General features: G+C 37.3%; 1 protein-coding gene across 1 annotated transcript; it reads left to right on the top strand.

The window, feature by feature from the left end:
- The first annotated feature begins 140 nt into the window (after positions 1-140).
- LOC135694343 (major facilitator superfamily domain-containing protein 8-like) lies at positions 141-18,115 on the top strand. Its single transcript, XM_089109768.1, has 12 exons — positions 141-880; positions 3,801-3,877; positions 4,896-5,011; positions 5,738-5,781; positions 6,081-6,324; positions 6,594-6,707; positions 10,251-10,421; positions 10,960-11,047; positions 12,435-12,569; positions 13,443-13,546; positions 13,838-14,034; positions 16,505-18,115. Exons 2-12 carry the CDS (start codon positions 3,840-3,842, stop codon positions 16,715-16,717), a joined length of 1,464 nt encoding a protein of 487 aa, XP_088965894.1. The 5' UTR covers positions 141-880; positions 3,801-3,839; the 3' UTR covers positions 16,718-18,115.
- The last annotated feature ends 1,369 nt before the right edge of the window (positions 18,116-19,484 follow it).

The raw sequence follows: 19,484 nt of genomic DNA, 5'->3' as shown, positions 1-19,484 counted from the left end.
TGTTTTCGTTGAAACTTTGTGATGATTCCTTGATTTGATGGACAAAAAATAGCATTCTGATAAAAATCTCAGCTTGAATATTTCACGGCAAGTACCCGGTAAAACCCTTCCTCTATACAGACGTCCTAAAACTACAACCACAAAGGGGTTTGAGCACTTTGATAAAGCTGAAATATATCCTTCTGGAATGACATTTTTATAAAGACTGATAGTGCAACGTTGGCTGACAAATCTTCCCAGAGCCAACACTCTTCAACTTTGAAAGCCACAAATTAAGACATAAGAATGTGTGTCTAAGAATGGTATATATGGGTCTTTGTTCCCCTTCGACAGGGGAAGTATAAAAATATGAATTTCAATTGCAACTATCCTGCAAATCTAAGCTATGCCCAAAATTGCAGAGTACAAAACTGATAATAATCATTGAGAGCTATAATCTCCCAAAAGCAGGTTAGCGGTAAAGGCAGTATAGGTCTCAAAAATGTGAATAACATTTCTTACAAAACCCACGAGACAGACCACGAGATATCTTATCGCTCCCTTTGTTTTTTTTTGGGAATATGTCCCTGCTTTCAAACAAGTCCCAAACACGACTTCTTTGTAGAGCAGCGTATTACTTCATCAAACAAATTGTTGACTTACTTGCTGTAGATTTGCTATGTCAGGGTTCCAAATAGGTTTTGTGGCTTTATACTTGACGCCTCATTGCTGAATCATAAAATCATAAAAGGTCTTGGTTTTGTACACAATGGGGTTTTTTGGTTGCTTGCACTCATAAAGGTTAATTAAATTATTTAGCTAGAAAAGTTTTCCATTTCTGTTTATACTTACTTTCTCTACAATCGCAATGCTACTGGCTACAATGGCTCCTGTCAGATTGGTAAGTCTATTTATTGACAAAATTGTTAACTCTTTAAAACGATTCTACAAGAACAAAATAATTTTTAGTGAGGAAGAAGAATTAATTCAGACAGCAAACAAATTGCAGAACTAGTGAATGACTACTTTGTCAATATAACACAGTCATTAAATATTCCTAAATACCTGCCACGAAAAGAAAAATACACACCTCCTAATAGCAACGTACAGCCAGAAAGCTATCGTTCTACGTTAGATAAAATTATACAAGCATATTAAGAGCAAATTGTCGTTTGAAATGTTTCATGTTATAATAAGGTAATCTATCAGACCTTCATTGAAGGTAGTAGTCGAACAAAGATAAAGATTTAAAAATCCAAATCAACGCCCAAATCCTCGTAAAAATTTGTGTCAAAAATATCCACAGTATCCCTTTACGAATGTTGTGGAGGTGAACCTTTCTTAAATTGTTTTTGGAAGAAGTGAAACGATGTTCAAAATTGTAGGAAAGCAACACAGATTTACAAAATTAATTTCAAACTTGTGCTGTCGGGTGATGTTTCTATTCCAGTTTTTGTTATACCGAGATAATTTTCAACTAGTTTGTTAGGCAGAATCCAAGAGGCCAGACATTTTGTTTCTTATACAGGGAAGCTCGATATATTCAGGGTTCGTTATATCGGGATTACGCTGTAATCCAGAGGCTCCCGCTCGAGAATTTACGACACCAACTTTTTCTAATGTAGTAGTGGGTGTAGATTATGAATTTGTATGTTGATCACGTGTTTGAGGGAGCGTTTCCGATAAACATGGGGTCCGACCGGAAAAAGGGGGTCATTGGTCTGTCAAGCACTGATTGCTTGTGGTGATTTAAATGTCAGTTAAAGCATATTATTTTTGTCATTATAAAACCTGTTCTTTTTTTGGGGCCTATGAACTTTCCACATTTCATCTTGTGGGGAGAGAAACCTGCAAAATTTGCATTCATCAAACATTTTTTAGGGAAGATGCGACTAGAATGTGTTTTAAATGAAGTTACTAGACTTTCCAAACGCAACTTTCCAAAGTGCTGTTTTCCCCTAAAGAAAGAAAAAATACAAGCTAAAAGATATTATTCTTCGTTCTTATCACTCTGGCGTTCAAAAGGGTATGGACTCCCAATTTTCCATTGCTCAACTCGCCACCCCCCCCCCCCCCCCGAATCTTAGCACCCTGGCTACGGTACTGGTCATTTGATAAAGTAAAAAATTAAGAAATTTTTAGAGTTCTGGAAGTATTAGATATAAATGGAAAGGATTTACAACTAACAAGGAACTTATATAAGGGACAGAGTGCAGCGATTAGAATTGACGGAGAGACCAGCAAGTTGACATTTTTATGAGAGGTGTAAGACAAGGATATGCATAAGCGTACGGACCGGGGGGGGGGGCTGGGGGGCGGCCGCAAATAGTTGGGCAGAAATGACACTGGAAAGTGATGGGACTTACTTTACGCAATTTGGTTGAACTTTCGTGGTATCTTCAAATAACCCAAAGACTGAAGGCTACGTGTCAATATAGTTGCATTATAAAATTTACCAAGAGTGCCTTAAAAATGATAAGTTTTTGAAAATAACAAGAAGTAAAGCGCTTCTGAATCTTATGGTAATAATACATCAATGCTTGTCCAGAAGGTTTGCATCAAGTACTGCCATTCCTGTATGAAGCAACATTGCTAAACTGAACGATCATTCAGTGGCCTTCGACAGCTGAAAACATATCTCAGATCAACCATGGGCCAAGAACGGCTGAGCAATTTGGCACTACTTAGCATCGAGAAGAAGTTTTCAAACGAAGTTTTGAAAAGTAACATGAATGCGATAATTGATAAATTTGGACATAGAAAGGGTCGGGACTCACATTTCTTTTGACTGTAGTCGAATTCAAGAGTTAATAAAAGTATTTTAAGTGATATTAAGTGAAATATTGGAAAATATAATACATTGCTGCCCTTATCTATGAGAAACTTAGATCAAACTTTTAGATCTTAACAGTAGACATTATAGAAGAATCGTTAAGGATAGCATGTCCCCCCAAACGTGTCTCTGATTGGTTTGCTCTACTCTCAATTGACTATTTTTACTTAAGATATTTCGGTGAAAAAGAACTCGTAATGTAAATATTCCTATGTCAAGTACCTTATCACCAACAGGCTCTTAAATATATGCATGCCTCTGTACTCGGCGAAAATCCTACCACCCCCCCCCCCCCCCCTCCCCCCTGTAAAATTTCCGCCGTACGCTTATGAGGATATGTGCTATCCCAGTTTGTTTCTAATCTATACAGTGAAGTAATTCTGATGGAGATAGAGAATATGTGTAAATTGTGAAAGTTTTAGGTGTGAAAGATGGTGGTGCCAATATTAACAACTTGTCATATGCAGATGACACCTAAAAAAATTGTGAAAAATGATGCAGCCGTTCTAAATGTTTCTGAATGACGTTATGTCAGAAAGTGAAAAAACGTCTTCAATTAAAGATAAAGAAGAACATAGCCTCTATCAAAAGTTATGAACATAGCAAAACACTGTACATATTTTGCAAAAGAAATAAACGTTGGCCCGATCCCAATTTAATGGACTTGTGTTTTCATTCTTATGCTTATTCCAACTGTATAATTTGTTTCAAGTTGCTATTGGAAAGATAATCTGCCAATTGTACTCTGCCTAATGAAAGTGAGATGTAGAATTGTATTTCTTTAAAGATATGTCGCATAAAAATAGGCCCCCATTATTATTGTCATTGGTACTATGAGATTTTCTGGATACTTTAAGACATTATGGGGACTATAGCCCCCCTGAACACAGCTACTCACCCCCAAAAGCTTTGTTCAGGGTGTTTGTAGTCCTTATAGTCATCATTATTGTGTTTTCTTGGCTAAAGCGTCTGTTTCTTCCACTTGTAGTTTAACTGAAAAGAAAAATTTGAAAAAGAAAGAGATTTCATGGCGGATGAGAAGGAAAAACTCCTTAGCGGGGCAAGGTAATGCAGATTTATGGATTATGGTTTACGAAATAAAGCATTGTGGTTTCTCAGCTCTTCTAATCTACAAACAGTAAAAGTATTTTCATTTTCAGCTACATGCTAGAGTAATAAGAAACTGCAGGTCGACTTTTTCAAAGAAACGTACCAAACTATAAGAAACTGGTCAGCTTGAATTTTTTCCAGTTTCTTATATGTGTGAAAAATAAATGTAGGAAGCAGTTTTCTAGAAATTGTTGCCAGTGTGCCCTTTTTCATTAATATGGAGTGTTTGGTTCATAACATGCATAATGCAAAGCCTCAGTAAAAAATTAGAATACAGTAGGATACAGTATTTATTGTCTGTCATGGAGTTTTTACTTTTTCCAGTTGGTCCAGCTATTTTCATCATCTTATAAAAAACACATTTTTATAAGAAACTCATCAGCCTGTTTTTCAAAATTGATTCCTTTTATAAGAAACTCGTCAGCCTGATCTGAAAAATCAGTTTCTTATATGCGGGTTTTTACTGTATTTGACTTGGTTCTCATCTCAGAAACATGTTAGAGAAAATCGTCTGCTTGTTAAAAGGCCTGCGGTGCTCAATATAGCTCACCTAAGAAGAAAGTCTTTTCTGGAAAGGTGCATTTCTAAGAGCTAGACATTGATCATAATCATAATCAGAGTTCCAAGAGGGAAATAGCTCCACCCCTGGAAAGTCAAAAGGTGAAGATGGAGGGAAGGGATGCAAAACAATGAGTTTTCTCCCTTTCTGTTAATTGTTGATTAGGAAGAACAATGATAAATTAGATAGCTCAGCCTGACCTGCCTGCCCTATGGCATCGCCATTGGCTCAAATATCAAAGCTCACCTTGTTTGCTATTGGCTTATTTTGATTTCCACTGTCACGTGCTACGTGAAACGGAGCCCTCTGACGAATTACAGGATAATCTCTCCAGCGCAGCATAGTCTGAAGTGAAAGTTACGTATTGAATAAAGTGCATCCCTACCCGGTATGATACGCGTTATTGTATTGCAGGGACAGTGTGGCAAACGAAACCACAGATGAAGATCAACACGAGACGCCTGAAGAGTACAAATCAAGATGGAGGACAATTAGAATCACTTACTTAACTATGGCACTCAGTGCAATGGGTAAATAAAATTGAATTGAATTATCTTAGTACAAGTGGAAGTATTGTTGTTGTACACCATGTCAGTATTGCTTCCACTATATCAGGGATGGCGCCAGAAAAGAAATGCTGGGGGGGGGGGACTGTGTTGTCAGAGTGCCGACAGTGAGTGAACCACCCACAAAGGTGTAATATAACACCATTTCTGCTGTGGTAATTCTAGTTCAAAAAATTGTAAAAAAAATCAAACAATGAAAAAAGAATAAAAAATTACGAAGTAGAAGTTATGAACGTGCCAACATTGCTTAAACTTTTTCAAAAATTGAAGAGCCGACGGCGGGGCTCCTGCCCCATCCCTGCACTATACATACATTTAATACTTATAGAATACTGCTAGAAAACATCTAACTGAAATAATTAAAAAAACTATATGTTTCCAAATTTGTCTTTTTGCTCTGTTGGTGGGTGGTACTTGCCAATTTTTCGATCATTTTTTGTGGCATTTTGCTTGTATTCAGGGAAATTGGAATCATTTTAAAGATGGATTGACTCAACTGGGAAGACGTACTATGTCTCAGGAAAAAGATCGCTGAAAGCCACGGTTCAAACGTCCCTGCTTTTTAGGTTTCTTGCATGCTTGTAATTAGACACATCTTCACAAATAATATAATCCTCAACGCAACATTATTTTTCAAATCTACCATATTATCTGTGCACAAATATTTCAACTACATTTCTTCTTTTTTAGAATTTGCAATTATTTTACCGTCAATCTGGCCTTATCTGCAAAAGGTAATATTCCTCATTTTTCCACAATCTATTGTATTTTATCAAAGAGACAACTGCAAAGGGGCCTGATTCAATGTGTGCAGCCTGCTTTAACTTATACTTTGTCTTCAAGCTTAGCTTGACTTAATTAAATCAAAAATTTAGTTCGTTGTATACGCCAACGAATGTATGTTCAAGCTAGGACCTAGTACGTAGAAATGTAACGTACAGTGGATTGAAGGACGTGGCATACTGGACTTAGATTGTACAACGTATCATAAAATATGAATGCATTTAAACAAAATTCTGCTTCAATTTTGTAGGTTGACCAAGAAGTCAATGCTCAGTTTCTGGGTTTGGTAGTTAGTGGTTACAGCATTTTTCAGATTATTGGTGCCATTTTGTTTGGTGCTTGGTGCCAGTACCGTCCAGCTATCGAGCCACTGTTGGCAAGCACTTCTCTTCGCTTTATTGGGCATTTCTTGTACCTGTGTGCTGAAAACTATCCTGGTTTTGATGGGAAAATGTTGATTCTGTTGGCAAGGCTTACTGTCGGTTTTTCAGCAGGTAAAATGCTACTTCGCTTATGTTTGTATTTGATAGTTCAATGATTTGTATTAAAAGTCTCTGATCTGAGATTTCACTCTAAAGTGTGATGGTAAATAGGTATTTGTGCTATCATTATTTTCATCCCAAAGCGAGCCAACAATTATTGCTTTTACAGCACTGCGTAGCGTTCAATGGAGAGCCACAAATTCAGCTCTCAACAGCCCCCTCCCCTCCAACCCCACCTTGCCCATCTAATGTTTGAATAAACATCACACTGATTTTGCCAGGAGAGGTAGCTGTTTGTCACACTGTGGCATCCCAGTCAACTGCAAAAGACGAGAAGAACAATGCATTGAAATTCATAGTTGCATTGGAAGAATTTGGCGCTGCAATTGGTCCAGGTGGGTACACCATATTTCCCTGTGACTGTTATTTGTTGGACTACCGAATTTGAAAACTCGTCTCGAAGGAGATCCTCTATGTTGGATAAAAAGTGATCCATATCATTTCAATCCTGTCAGGTTTAAAATTAATTTTTTATCAGATTTGATCATGGTAGAGATTAGCATTGATATTTTAGAATTACCCAGAAAAATAGGAAGGGACGCAGCCCCCCTTCGAAAAGTAGAAAGGGAGCTCAGACTCCTGAATCCCCTCTTTTGCAACCCTACTCTCCCCCCCCCCTAAAAAATGTTTGAATAAAGCGTTGATTTCAGGGGAAGGGAGTGTTTAAAGTTACTTATTAGAAATTACATGCCTTTTCATCACACAAAACTCTTTCTCGAGTTAAGATATTAGACCAGGCTACAGTGGCGGTAGGTACCACCTCAGGGCGGAGAAATTCAAATGGATATTTTCAGGTAGCTATGAGTCTGGTTACTTGGAAAAGTGATGGTGAACGGGAAATTGTTGGGGTTTAAGGGGTAAATACGGGGGTTAAAGTTCGTCATATTAGCATATTACCTCTGCGGAGGAGCCACTGTTTTGTTTACGACTTCAGAGCATGGCAAGTGCTTGTTATCATAAAAAAGTAATCTAGAGGGAGTCTTTTAGAGCCTCTTCTTTAAATTCCGACATATTGCTACAATAAGAGTCGTCACGTGACCAATTTTTACCCCTTACCATATTTGGAAGGTGAGCCTTTTCTAACAGAATACCTGAAATTTTTTTTGTTTAATACTCTTAAATGTTAAAATAATGTATAAATCAGCAAGATTATTCTACAACCGAGCTGTTGTTGATAGATACCCTGAATAACTTTGAATTTATGACTGTTTTGAACTATGTATAGAATAATGGTTGCGAAGACATGATAATTTATTAGGTCCGTTTGATTTCATGCGCATTTGGTTATTACGTGATGACTCCACATCTCCTTCAATTGCATAGCAACTTTTTTCGCAATTCATCGTTTTGAAAATATTTGTACAAATAGTAACACAAATATGTAACGCAATGAACTCGAGAAATCACGGAAATACGTAGCAGAACAAAAAGACCTGTGTGCATCATTACCAAGAAAGAATTGTTTTGCTCTAAGCGTCATTTTCAGTATGTAAGTTGTTATTTTCGCTCTGAAAATTGGATACTCTGTGTACTTTTAAATTATTGAGGAGGTCCTGTTTTATTTATATTTTTAAACATGCAAGGCCTAAGCTGTATTGTTCATTACCCGAGCAAATATTGTCTGTACAGTATTATTAAAGATTTGTCTGACATCAATAAAGATAGAATTTATGCTGCAAAGGCTACTCGTTTACGACTTGGTGGCAAAAATCTCCACGAAGAACAATGCAGCTCCATTCCTGACGAAGTTGATCCAAATAAGCACGGAGTTCACTTAGAACCTTGTTATAAAAAATTTACAAAGATCCTGTCCCATGAGAAAATCCTCGCAAAAACTAGCACTGAAGCTATTCAGCGTCCACAAAGACTAAAGACTGCAGCTACTCAGAGACCAGATGTTTATCCCCAGCTGTGTAACTTTTGCCAAAAGTACCGGGTAAAGAGGCAACAGAAACATCATGTACCAATAACGATCACGACGAAGCAGGCCGAACTAACGTAAAAGAAGCTGCTGAGGCCAATATCGATCCGAACATTTATTATAAAATTAAAGATGTTGATCTCATAGCTAAAGAATTTTAATACCATGAATTCTGCTACAAAGAGTTTACAAGGAAAAAGAAACGCTTTAACTCGGCATCCATCGAAAAAAGTTGTTGTACGCTCTCCATCCTCAGACATCGACATCTTGGTAATTTTATTAAGTATTATTAAAGAGCAAAGTCAAGTATATCTCGATTTTGGAGTTGGTTTGAATAGAAAAGGACTATTTTTGTCTGATATTGGGATGAAAGATGGTTTGAAGAAGTGCCTGATAGGCTTTCATGCATTCACGGGGAATGACTATGTGTCATCTTTTTTCCGCAAAGGGAAATCAGAATGTTGGGAGGTGGTCCAGAAGAACAACAGATTTGTTAACACATTTTCGCTACTTTGGCAGGTATGGGAACTTGATGAGCAAATATTTGTTAACCTTGAAGAATATGTTTGCCATTTAAATGGATAGCGGCAAAAAAATGTCAATGATGTGAGGAAAAAATTGGCTGGAAAGGGAATCTGACTATAGACTGGCAACGACAAGCATTTCCAGACGAACTGACTGACTTGATTATGGATCTTGAAGAAAACGTGACCTTCGGAGATGATAAAGAAAGTGAAAATGAAACCTAAAATGGATAAACAATGACAAATGCAGGTATCTTTGCCTTAACTTGCATCTTTTAACATTTAAGAGTATTAACCAAAAGAATACGTGGTACAAAAAAAAGAACAAATGTATTCTGTTAAAAAAGCTCACCTTCCAAATATGGTAAGGGGTGAAAATTGGTCACGTGACTACTCTTATTGTAGCAATATGTCGGAATTTAAAGAAGAGGCTCTAAAAGATTCCCTCTAGATCATTTTAATATGATAACAAGCACTTGCCATGCTCTGAAGTCGTAAACAAAACAGTGGCTCCTCCGCAGAAGTAATATGCTAATATGACGAACTTTAACCCCCGTATTTACCCCTTAAACCCCAACAATTTCCCGTTCACCATCACTTTTCCAAGTAACCAGACTCATAGCTACCTGAAAATATCCATTTGAATTTATCCGCCCTGAGGTGGTACCTACCGCCACTGTAGCCCGGTCTATATTGGTCGGATTCAAAATAAGTCGTTTACGGATCAATTGACTGATCAACCAATTTTTCTATTGAGTGTGATGAAAAATCGATTTAATCTCGTATGTTTATGTTAATGCTTAAAGCTTGACCACAAAACAATACTCTTTGCTTAGTTGGAAATTCCTTCGATATAAGCCCGATATAATGAAGATAGTTCAAGACAGATCAATTATGCCAAGACATAAACGCTATTTTTGCCAAGCACTCATGGTATTATGATTCATGAAAGTATAAATGCATTGTTCGTGACACTACCTTAAAATTTGCGTTTCAAGAAAAAGTAGTTTTTTCCATCTAGGTGCTTGAAAGGAAAATTTTCAAAATTGTCGACAAATGGACACTCCCCTTAAACATAACAGCTAGTGACGGCTATTCTAAAGAAAGCCCTCCGCACATCTGCTCTGTATCTTGTGCTCCACACAATTTTAATTGATCAAAACGAAAGTATGGGAATCTACGCTTAAAATGAATCAATGCAGACCAAACTGCTAAATACTTTTAAACAGCGTCTATTAGGGAATGGTACATGCTATTAATATAACAGAAACTTCACTTAGGCAACGAAGTTGTTATTACTGCAATTTGACAGGGGTCTTAGTTTTCATTCGAGATACGGGATAAATATATATATTGAATTAGGAGCTTTCGATTTAAACAGCCTCAGCCACATCGAGGCGAGAAAGCTAATTTCGAACTTTTTCCTTTTTCAGCTTTGCAAGCTGTAGCCGTACCCCTGCTTGGCAAAGGACTACATTATTCATTTGTGAATATAGACATTTTCAACATTGCTGGATGGATCGGAATAGTGACAGCAGTTTTCAAAATTTTCATCCTCCTTATTTGGTTCAAAGAACACAACATTGATGTAAAAGATAGCACAGGCAATATCTCATATCCTTTTCCTTGTAATATCATGCAGTAAAATAGGAATATATTTTATTTAGCTACTCACAAATAAGCAGGTAAGAATGTTTGCATAGAAAAGAGGGCCGATTTTCATCAAACAATAAATTTTTGTAAATCGTGAAAAAAATGGAGAAATAAACTACAAAGTTTTCAGTATATCTTTTGTTTGAAGAAGACTTCTGAGTTGAGTGAAGGTAAATCTGATTTCCGTGCACTTTCTTTTAATAAAATTGATTTAAGCAAGTGGAAACGCTACAAAGAGTGTGTATTTCTGCTCCTCGTAGAAATATTGAACTTAAAAATTAAACAGGTAGAGTAGACAGCTTCTTTATTTGTGTTTATTCATTGCCTATGTCTGTGTGGGTCTCCTGATGATAAGGGTGAAAAAGACAGAAGTCTAGACCATCGGCTAAATCTGCCTAGATGCACTTGCCACGGGGTTGTTATCTTCTTGGTTCGAATCATACATGAAAACTATCTTTATGTATTTTTTATATACTGTTTCAATTCTAGGTGATCTTCCAAAGCCAAACCTGTGTGCTGCTTTGGTTTCAATAATAGCCTTGTTCGTCCTTTATTGTGATATTTCAATGATTGAAACGTAGGCTGAAGTTTATATTCAACTAAATTTCAATAATAATTTTACCATTCTGGTAGCATAAGGATAGAAAAGAACATTTGCAAGAGAGAGACAAACTTTATCTAGACAAACTTTACGCAGATCGGATAGTATTCTTTTGATGTCGGTTCCGTTTACACGCTACCGGATTCATTTCATATCGGATTCCTTTCATACCAGATAGGCCTTCTGTTTACACAATGAGAACCCAATCCGAAATGCTTACGCTCCGCTACAAAAGTGGCATGAAACCAATCCGATATGTATCGGATTGGGTTGAGTGCTCGGGTAAACGTTAGAATCCTGTATCATTATGCTACGCAGCCTCAGTTAAAATCCCTGTGGCCTCAGCCCCACGTTTGGCTCGTTTTTTCATTAAACTGTTGTTTCATTATTTAAAAACAAGATGGATGCTGATAAAGTTAAATTATCCTTTACCACAATGATTGGTTTTGCAAACATTTTTCAGATAAGTAGGCACCTCGTGGATATTTATTCGAGATATTACTTATCTTTAAGAAGACTTTACACTCTAACTCTCCCAGTCTTTCCCTTGAATTGAGAACTCGCTGCATGCGATCTGACGGTTTCTAGCAAGAGCTCAATTTCTTGACCAGGCCAGAAAAAATTTCTTCATCAACTTTCTTCCCTGCTCTCGCCATTTTCCTGTTTCAGTCACTCACATCAGTGCTCACATGGCAAAGGAAAAGGTAGCTTTATCCTTTCCAATAGCACTACAGCAGCGCGTCTTGCAAAAGAGACAAAAAATTCACGATTACCTGAAAAAAATTGGATTGATAGGAATCCAATATTTCTTATAGATACGGGCATGACCTTAGTAGTTATTAGCATCTAACACAACATGAGATATCAGTAAGCAGTTATCCTCAGTTCAAGAAGATATTCTTCGTCATTTATAAATTATACAAAGTTAAGGTGGTCGCCCCCCTCCTCTTCCACAATATTTTGGTCAAAATACAATGGTCTTTTGTTCTAAAACCATAGGAAAATGTGACGTCATATTATCAGAACAATAAGCTTCTGTTCGCCACTGTTTGTGTGTGTTGATTTGTATTTGTTTTTACCAAGCATCTTAAGGTAGTTTTTAGGGAAACAATGAGACCCTCTGCTACATAACACTGTTTCTATATGTCCGACTTAACTGAATTCGACTGTATTACACAATCCTTACTTAGTAGCAAAAAAATCATATATATATTTCATTATTTTCTCATAACATTTCAAGGCGACTGCATTACACCTTTCTTATAATTGTTTCTTGCCCTCTTATGAAAGATAGTGTGTTTAATTATTTTATTCCATCATTTGAATATTTAGTGTTAGTTGCTTCTTTTTCGTTCATCCCCAGTATGACAAGTCCATTACTTGCAGACGAGTTTGCCCTGCGAAAAGACGAAGCAGTTCTGTACGCAGGGATAACCCTGTCTTCGTTAAGTATTATCATATTGGCAGCTTATATCATCATCAGACGTATACAAAACAGGTTCATATTCTTTAGTTATTATTTATTCCTTAACCTCATTCTAGGAAAAGCCATTTATATATTACCCTGGGTGCGAGAGCCTTCGAAATTCCTTCCCCCGTTCTTCATCCTTCCCCCGTTCTTCATCCTTCCCCCGCTTTTCATCCTTCCCCCGTTCTTCATCCTTTGACTCTCTGAGGCTCTGGCACCCAGGGTAGTTATATATGGGCTATCATAGGGATGTCAAATGCATGTCAAACTAGGAAGGGCCTATAAGAGAGGGAGTTTCAATATGTGGCAGAAAAAAGGATCCTTTTCCAAGTTTTCTTCAAAATTTATTTTTTAAAAGAAGCTGGGGACACTTTGCCGAAGTTCTGACGTCCAATTTTGGCTTAGAATTCGAAACATGCCAAATATACTTTCCCCTTTATTGAATGGATATTTATTTTGTTAACTTTAAAGACACACCTCTTATTTTCTACAACCAAATTGTAAAGAGCCTTCAAACCTAGAACCTAAACAAATCTAAAATTCAAACAAAGCGGCAGTTTAAGCAAATTCATAGTTATTATATATCATATATTATATTTCTTAAGCTGTTTGTTGACAACAAGACACAGAAAATGCCTATCTAGTAAATTGCTTAGACAAACCAGTTTCCCTGATTTATTTTTATCATCAATAATTGCATAATTATTCAAGCTATAGAAAATTTTTTTCTTAATTCCACAGTTCGCATTCTTTTTTGTCAAGATTTTAAGTTATATTTTTTCAGCGAACTTGCCCAAAATTATAAAAAATTTTGCAAACTTTTGGTGCTGTCAACAGAAAATCGACTGAGTTTGTGCTGAAACTGGCCTTTATATACAGAATTGAAACAATTTTCTTTTTCAGATTTCGCGAAAGGACAATTCTTTTGACCGGGAGTTTCATAACGCTTGTGGCATTTGTTGTCCTTCTGCCTTGGGGAAGTGAGCGCCCTACACTTCAGTCGAAAGGTGCGTTTATGGTGGTCGGAAGACCTTGTTTAAACAAAGATCGCCGTTTATCTGTCTGTGAAATAGTTCGCATGTTAAAAACATGTTTCTTTAGAATTTACTTTTTATCCATTATCAGCTACATTTTAAGATATTAAGTTTTTTTTGTTATTTTTGAATTGTTCCTTTTTTGCAAATTAGTTACTATTTCATTATTAATTGCAAACTTAAATCTCATTTTATGGTGTACATTTATGCAATACTTACTTGCGATTGCTCCTGGATATCTAAACCAATCACTTCTTCTTTTAGATTCAATTGTTGTTGGAAATATTTCGAAGATAGTGTTGTATCCCGGATGCCCAATCAAGTACAACTGGTGCAAAACCACACCCAAGATACGCTCGATTCAATTTGCTATCGGGGTTTTCTTTGCGTTTGTTGGCTATGCTATGTCCCGGATTGTCAGTAATCTACTTTATTCGAAAATAATTGGACCAAGGAAACAGGTGAGACGGAACTACATTAACAACAAAAATGTTCCTAATAAACTTTTTGGCGGATAAACGTCGTCGAAAAAAATTTCGGAAAACTTTTCAGAATATGAAAATGGCTTTGAAAAAAGCAAACATTTTACAACATACTTAAAGCTTTTTCGTCTGACACTCCTCAGAGCATAAAACGTCAGAATAGGTTCCGAAAAAACACGTTCAATGAAACATTTCAGTTTTAACAATGAAATGTACCAACAAAAGGATGGTGTCGCTATGGGTAGCCCTCTGGGACCTGCCTTGGCCAATATCTTTGTTGGCTTTCATGAAGAGCGTTTGTTTGACTACGACCAAAAGCCAGGTGTCTATTTTCGGTATGTGGATGACACATATACCATTTTCAAAACAGAGGCTGAGTGTGATATTTTTCTAAAACACCTAAATAGCCTACACCCAGCCCTCCAGTTTACGTTTGAAAAGGAAGAAAATGATTCCTTACCATTTTTAGATGTTTTGGTCGAAAAGTCTAACACTGGATTTCTTACCAGTGTATATCGCAAGCCTACTTTTACCGGTCAGTACATACGCTGGAATTCATTTTGCCCAAAACAACGCAAAGTCAACCTTGTCAAAACATTAGTACATAGGGCACTTATGATCTGCTCGAAATCTAAACTGCACGCTGAACTGGAAAAACTCAAAACGATCTTCTTGGACAACGGCTATCCTGAAGACGTCATTTTATCTTATACTAAGGAGAAGATCGCAAGTTTTTCGGCTGTTCAAAAGTTTGGTCCGCAAAAGTGCCCAGTTTATTTGAAACTACCATGGATTGGTAACACTTCCTTGCGATTCGAGAGTCAAATTAGGCAAGCCATAACCAATTGTTTCTTTGCTGTCAATCCTCGGATTGTTTACAGCACTAGGAGAGCCCTTCCATCCATTCAAAAGGATTGCGTCCCTACCAAACAAAAAAGTTCCGTCATTTATGAATTTACGTGCCAGTGTGATTCTGGCTACGTAGGGCGCACAACCCAAAGATTGGGGGATAGGATAAAACAGCATGTTCCTTCCAACATACGAAACAAAACTGCCCCTCAAAGAGAACAGCCTCCTCGATCTTGTAGGTCTAGAAACACTGTTAAAACAAGTGATTCTGCCATTGGTCAACATCTTTTAGACAACCCAGATTGTGCAAAACTCTATAATGACGACATGTTTCGGATAATTGGCAGAGCCCGGTCGTCCTTCCATCTAGCAGTTTTGGAGTCAATCTACATAAAAACGAAAAAGCCGCCATTGTGTAGACAAAAGGAGTTCGTTTTCTCTCTTGGACTCCATTGGTAATTTTTCTTTAGGCTCGCGGCACTGATTGGTCAACTATACCGGTCTTGTGCTTGCGTTTTTCTGATTGGCCTATTTCGATCCACAACTGGGTATATATTTTTCATACGTGTTTTTTCGGAACCTATTCTGACGTTTTATGCTCTGAGGAGTGTCAGACGAAAAAGCTTTAAGTATGTTGTAAAATGTTTGCTTTTTTCAAAGCCATTTTCAAATTCTGTACCGCAAAAAAATTGTTCACATTTTTCAGAATATCGTCGTGACAAAATCTCCTCGTAAAATTTTAACATAAAGTTAGCAACATATTACCAAAATCTTCAGTGGAAAAACCATACAGGTTGCTTAACACTCAATCCCATAGGTACCGATTTCGTGGAGACTCAAGGGCTGGAGCACCCGCTCGGTATTTGGCTCAACCCCTCAGGCAGCATGTCAGAAAAACCAAATTAAAGCGGTTATTTACTCAGTTTAAGGCCGATTTCCATTTGACATTTCTTGTGGTCTCGATTTTGCATCCGCTGTGAGCGCCAGCTGGCTGATTCCTTTTCTCAATACGTTATCGCCTACGTCTTTATTCTATACCGTAGTTTTCAGCGGCATCATGTACACTGAAGGCCAATACGTTATGATATCACACTGCTTTCACCTCAATACCAAATCGTGTACACCTCATTTTCCTACCGTACCCATTAGTAGACCAAAAGACCAACACGTCATGATATCGTTCCCTCCTCACTACATTACGTTTTCATGAACGTCTTGATTTCGCACCATATTTATCAGCAATAACGTGTAAAGAGAAAGCTAATACATTATTTTATCGTTCAGTATTCGTTCAAATACATTGTCATGCACGTCTCACTGTGTCTATGAAATGTATTGTGTAAACAACCAAGACCAACCAATACGTTATGATATCATACAGTATTCACCTCAATACGTTACTGCGCAAGTCTTCATTTCATACCCTATTCTTCAGCCGTTCAGAAGAAATGCAGACCAATATTGTATGATAGCGTGCAGTATCGTGTAAACGGGCCCTTGCATTGATAGAAGAAAAATTTCAGGTATCACTTTAGAGACCCTTTTCCTTACAAAATTAGAAAGTTTCTCATCTCATCTCAATTGTTTTATCTTTAATTAGGGTTTGTACATGGCCTTCTTCAGCTGTGCTGGCTCACTTGGAGATTTTGCCGGACCACTGTTAACGACTGCATTGTATGCACATTTTGGACCCAGAGGATTGTTTCTTTGTGCAGCGATTGTAAACTTGATAACTGCTACGATGATTGCAGGTTTTCAAACAATATTAGTTCCATTCGAAGAATATATTAAAGTACCTATCGCTGATGAATGATGATTCTAGAATAAAAATAATTATACTCTTGTGTCTCTATTGCTTTATAAATTAAATTATGCATTGGTTATATAAAAAATCTAACTAACTTGGGTCTCGAAAAAATCACTCTGAGGGCTGATTATTTTTGGGCTATTTCTTGGGAAAACCAGATCTAAAAGGCAAATATTGTCTTCCATTTACCTTTTTTGGAACGTTTTCTGAACTCTATATAAAATGCGGATGGCCGTCTTACACGATCTGTAGTTTCATCTTGAACATAGTTATTATATTTGTCTTTTTGTTGTAGGTCTAAAATATTCTTTGGTTTGAACGTATGGAAAAATCTGCAAACCAAGTTAAAACTGTATTGATTTTGACGTCCTGTTTATGTCTTTGTAAAAAAAGCAAAGAACTTAGTAGCTTATGGGTACAGCGCTTATTGGTTTCTTCCAATAGGTGTGCTGTTTTTTTTTGAATTGATGTACGAAAAATGCGAAAGGGAATGTCTCAAAATGCGAAAGGGAATGTGATGCAATTTTTTCAAAGACACCGACAAAAAGCACGAGGCACTACCTACGTTTGCGGGTGTGCCAGTGGAAAATTGACCTAAGAAATCTTATGCAGTTTGCCCTTTCTGCCAGGGCTTTGTGCAGCAGCTTCTTTCCTTGTTCTAACTTGTCTTTTCATCAATGTACAGGCTAATAAAATAGGAGCAACAGCTCCCCTGTTTACATGGTTCACAACTTAAATCAGTGAAACCTCTCGCCTTCTCTAGACTGCTGATGTAAAATAGAAGAATAGAATTTAATAGCAAATAAACATGAATTTGAGCAAAGTTTTGGCCAATAAAATGCCTGCCAAAACAGTTAGTACTTCGTGTATCATTGGTTTTTCCTAGCTAGCATGATTTGTCAGTGCCTTTGAAAAAATTGCATCACAGACATTTCCCGGTGGGTCATCTAGAAAACTCACCCTTATCTTTGAAATTTGATGCCTCGCCTTCCCGCTAAGATTTTTAAAAATAATGTTGACATAGTTGCCTCCCATCTGCTAGACCTCTTCAATAAAAATGTGGATGGAAACTTTTTCCCTGATGAAATGAAAGACGTTGATGTTAGCGCGCATTTTAAAATAGTTACTCGTTTCACAAAAAAATCATTGACCAATATCAGTATTACCGTCTGTCTCAAAAGTTTTTGAAAGACTTTTGACTAATCAAATGTTACCTTTTGCGAACAAGTTTCTCTCACCTAAAATTGGTGGCTATCGACAGGGTTATAATACCCAGCATGCTTTGCAAAAATTGGTGGAGACTTGTAAGAAGACCTTAGACAACAAAGGCTTTGTCGGAGCAGTCTTGATGAACTTATCCACGGCTTTTGATTATCTCAACCACGAACTTTTGCTTGCTAAATTGAATGCATACCGATTAAGTACAAATGCCTACAAATGGTGCATAGCTATCTAACGTAGAAGGTAGAAGGCAAGGATTCAAAGTAAATGGCTCATTCAGCTCTTGGAAAGAAATGAAATTAGGCGTCCCTCAAGGATTAGTTCTAGGGCCTCTCTTGTTTAAAAAATTTATCAATGATATTTTCCTTTTGTTGAAAGAGACTGAAATCTGTAATTATGCAGATGATACGAAAATTTGCTATTCTCGTCAAGAGTTAAAGGAGGTTACTTTAAGACTTTAAACTAAGCAATTGATTTGCAGAAAATTTCATGAACTTGAATGAAGAAAAATGTCGCCATCTAGTATTTGGTGAAAAAGACACAGAAATCTTAATATATGTTGGCCCCTCCGTGATTAAAGAGAGCAAAGAAGAGAAATTGCTAGGCGTTTTAATTTGAACAAAAACTCAATTCTAAGCAACTATGAGGGCAAGCCAGAAACTACATGCTCTTGGAAAGGCCTCACTGTATATGCCCAAAGAAAAAACTAGAATGGTCATGAGAGCTTTTATAATGTCCCAGTTTGGCTACTGTCCGTTGATTTGGATGTTTCTCGATAGACGTGTTAACGCAATAATCAACTACATTCACGAAAGAGCACTACGAATAGCATAACAAGATCGGACCTCCAGTTTTCAAGAACTGTTAATTACAAATAATTCAGTCTCCATTCATCGACAACATCTGCAGTTGCTTGTCACCGAAATTTACCGAACAATTATAAATCTAATTCCCCCTTTTATGAAAGAAATTTTTGTGGAGAGAAAAATGCATTATAACTTAAAAGTTACGGACAACATATATGGAAGTAAAGCTAGAACTACAGCCTATGGATTAGGAAATGTAAGCCTCCTAAGACAAAATCTTTGGAGAAACTTACCATTGCATATAAAGGAATCCCTATCTGTAAGACATTGTAAAAAGGATATTAAATTTTTAAATTTTTCATGCAACTGTAGATTATGTAAGAGTTTTATTGTAAATTTAGGTTATATTTAGGGTGGCTCTGCTGTCCGCTATGATGGGTTGCGGGCTTCCTTCTTGCAGGGGTGGCCTTGCTTGAGGTGCCGCTCGACCTGTCAGGAGGCGGCTGTGACGGTATTGTTTTGCGTGGTCTTGGCTGTAGAGGTATACGTTATGTTTCTTCTATTGCTGGGACTCTGCGGGACAGCGGCGTCTTTGCTGCTTTCGGCGCGCTGGGTGGTTTTCGAGGGGCTGGCTGGTCTCTGAGGGTGGCTTTTGCGGGGCGGGGGCTCTCGGCTGGGGCGGGGGGCAGAGTTACCATCAACTCTATGATGTTAATTCGTTTTAGTTATTAATGCTCTTGTATAAA

Source organism: Rhopilema esculentum, chromosome 8, assembly GCF_057945365.1.
Source record: "Rhopilema esculentum isolate cy_ngs chromosome 8, ASM5794536v1, whole genome shotgun sequence".
Classification (NCBI taxonomy): Eukaryota; Metazoa; Cnidaria; class Scyphozoa; order Rhizostomeae; family Rhizostomatidae; genus Rhopilema; species Rhopilema esculentum.
Note: the sequence above shows the minus strand (reverse complement) of the source record. Positions and strands in the feature narration are given on the sequence as shown.

Excerpts from the sequence above, each read along its gene's own strand:
- LOC135694343 (XM_089109768.1), top strand. The coding sequence starts at position 3,840 with ATGGCGGATGAGAAGGAAAAACTCCTTAGCGGGGCAAG. Across the intron at positions 10,422-10,959 it reads TGATGTAAAAGATAGCACAG|GTGATCTTCCAAAGCCAAAC; the intron begins GCAATATCTCAT and ends TTTCAATTCTAG. Across the intron at positions 12,570-13,442 it reads ATCAGACGTATACAAAACAG|ATTTCGCGAAAGGACAATTC; the intron begins GTTCATATTCTT and ends TTTCTTTTTCAG.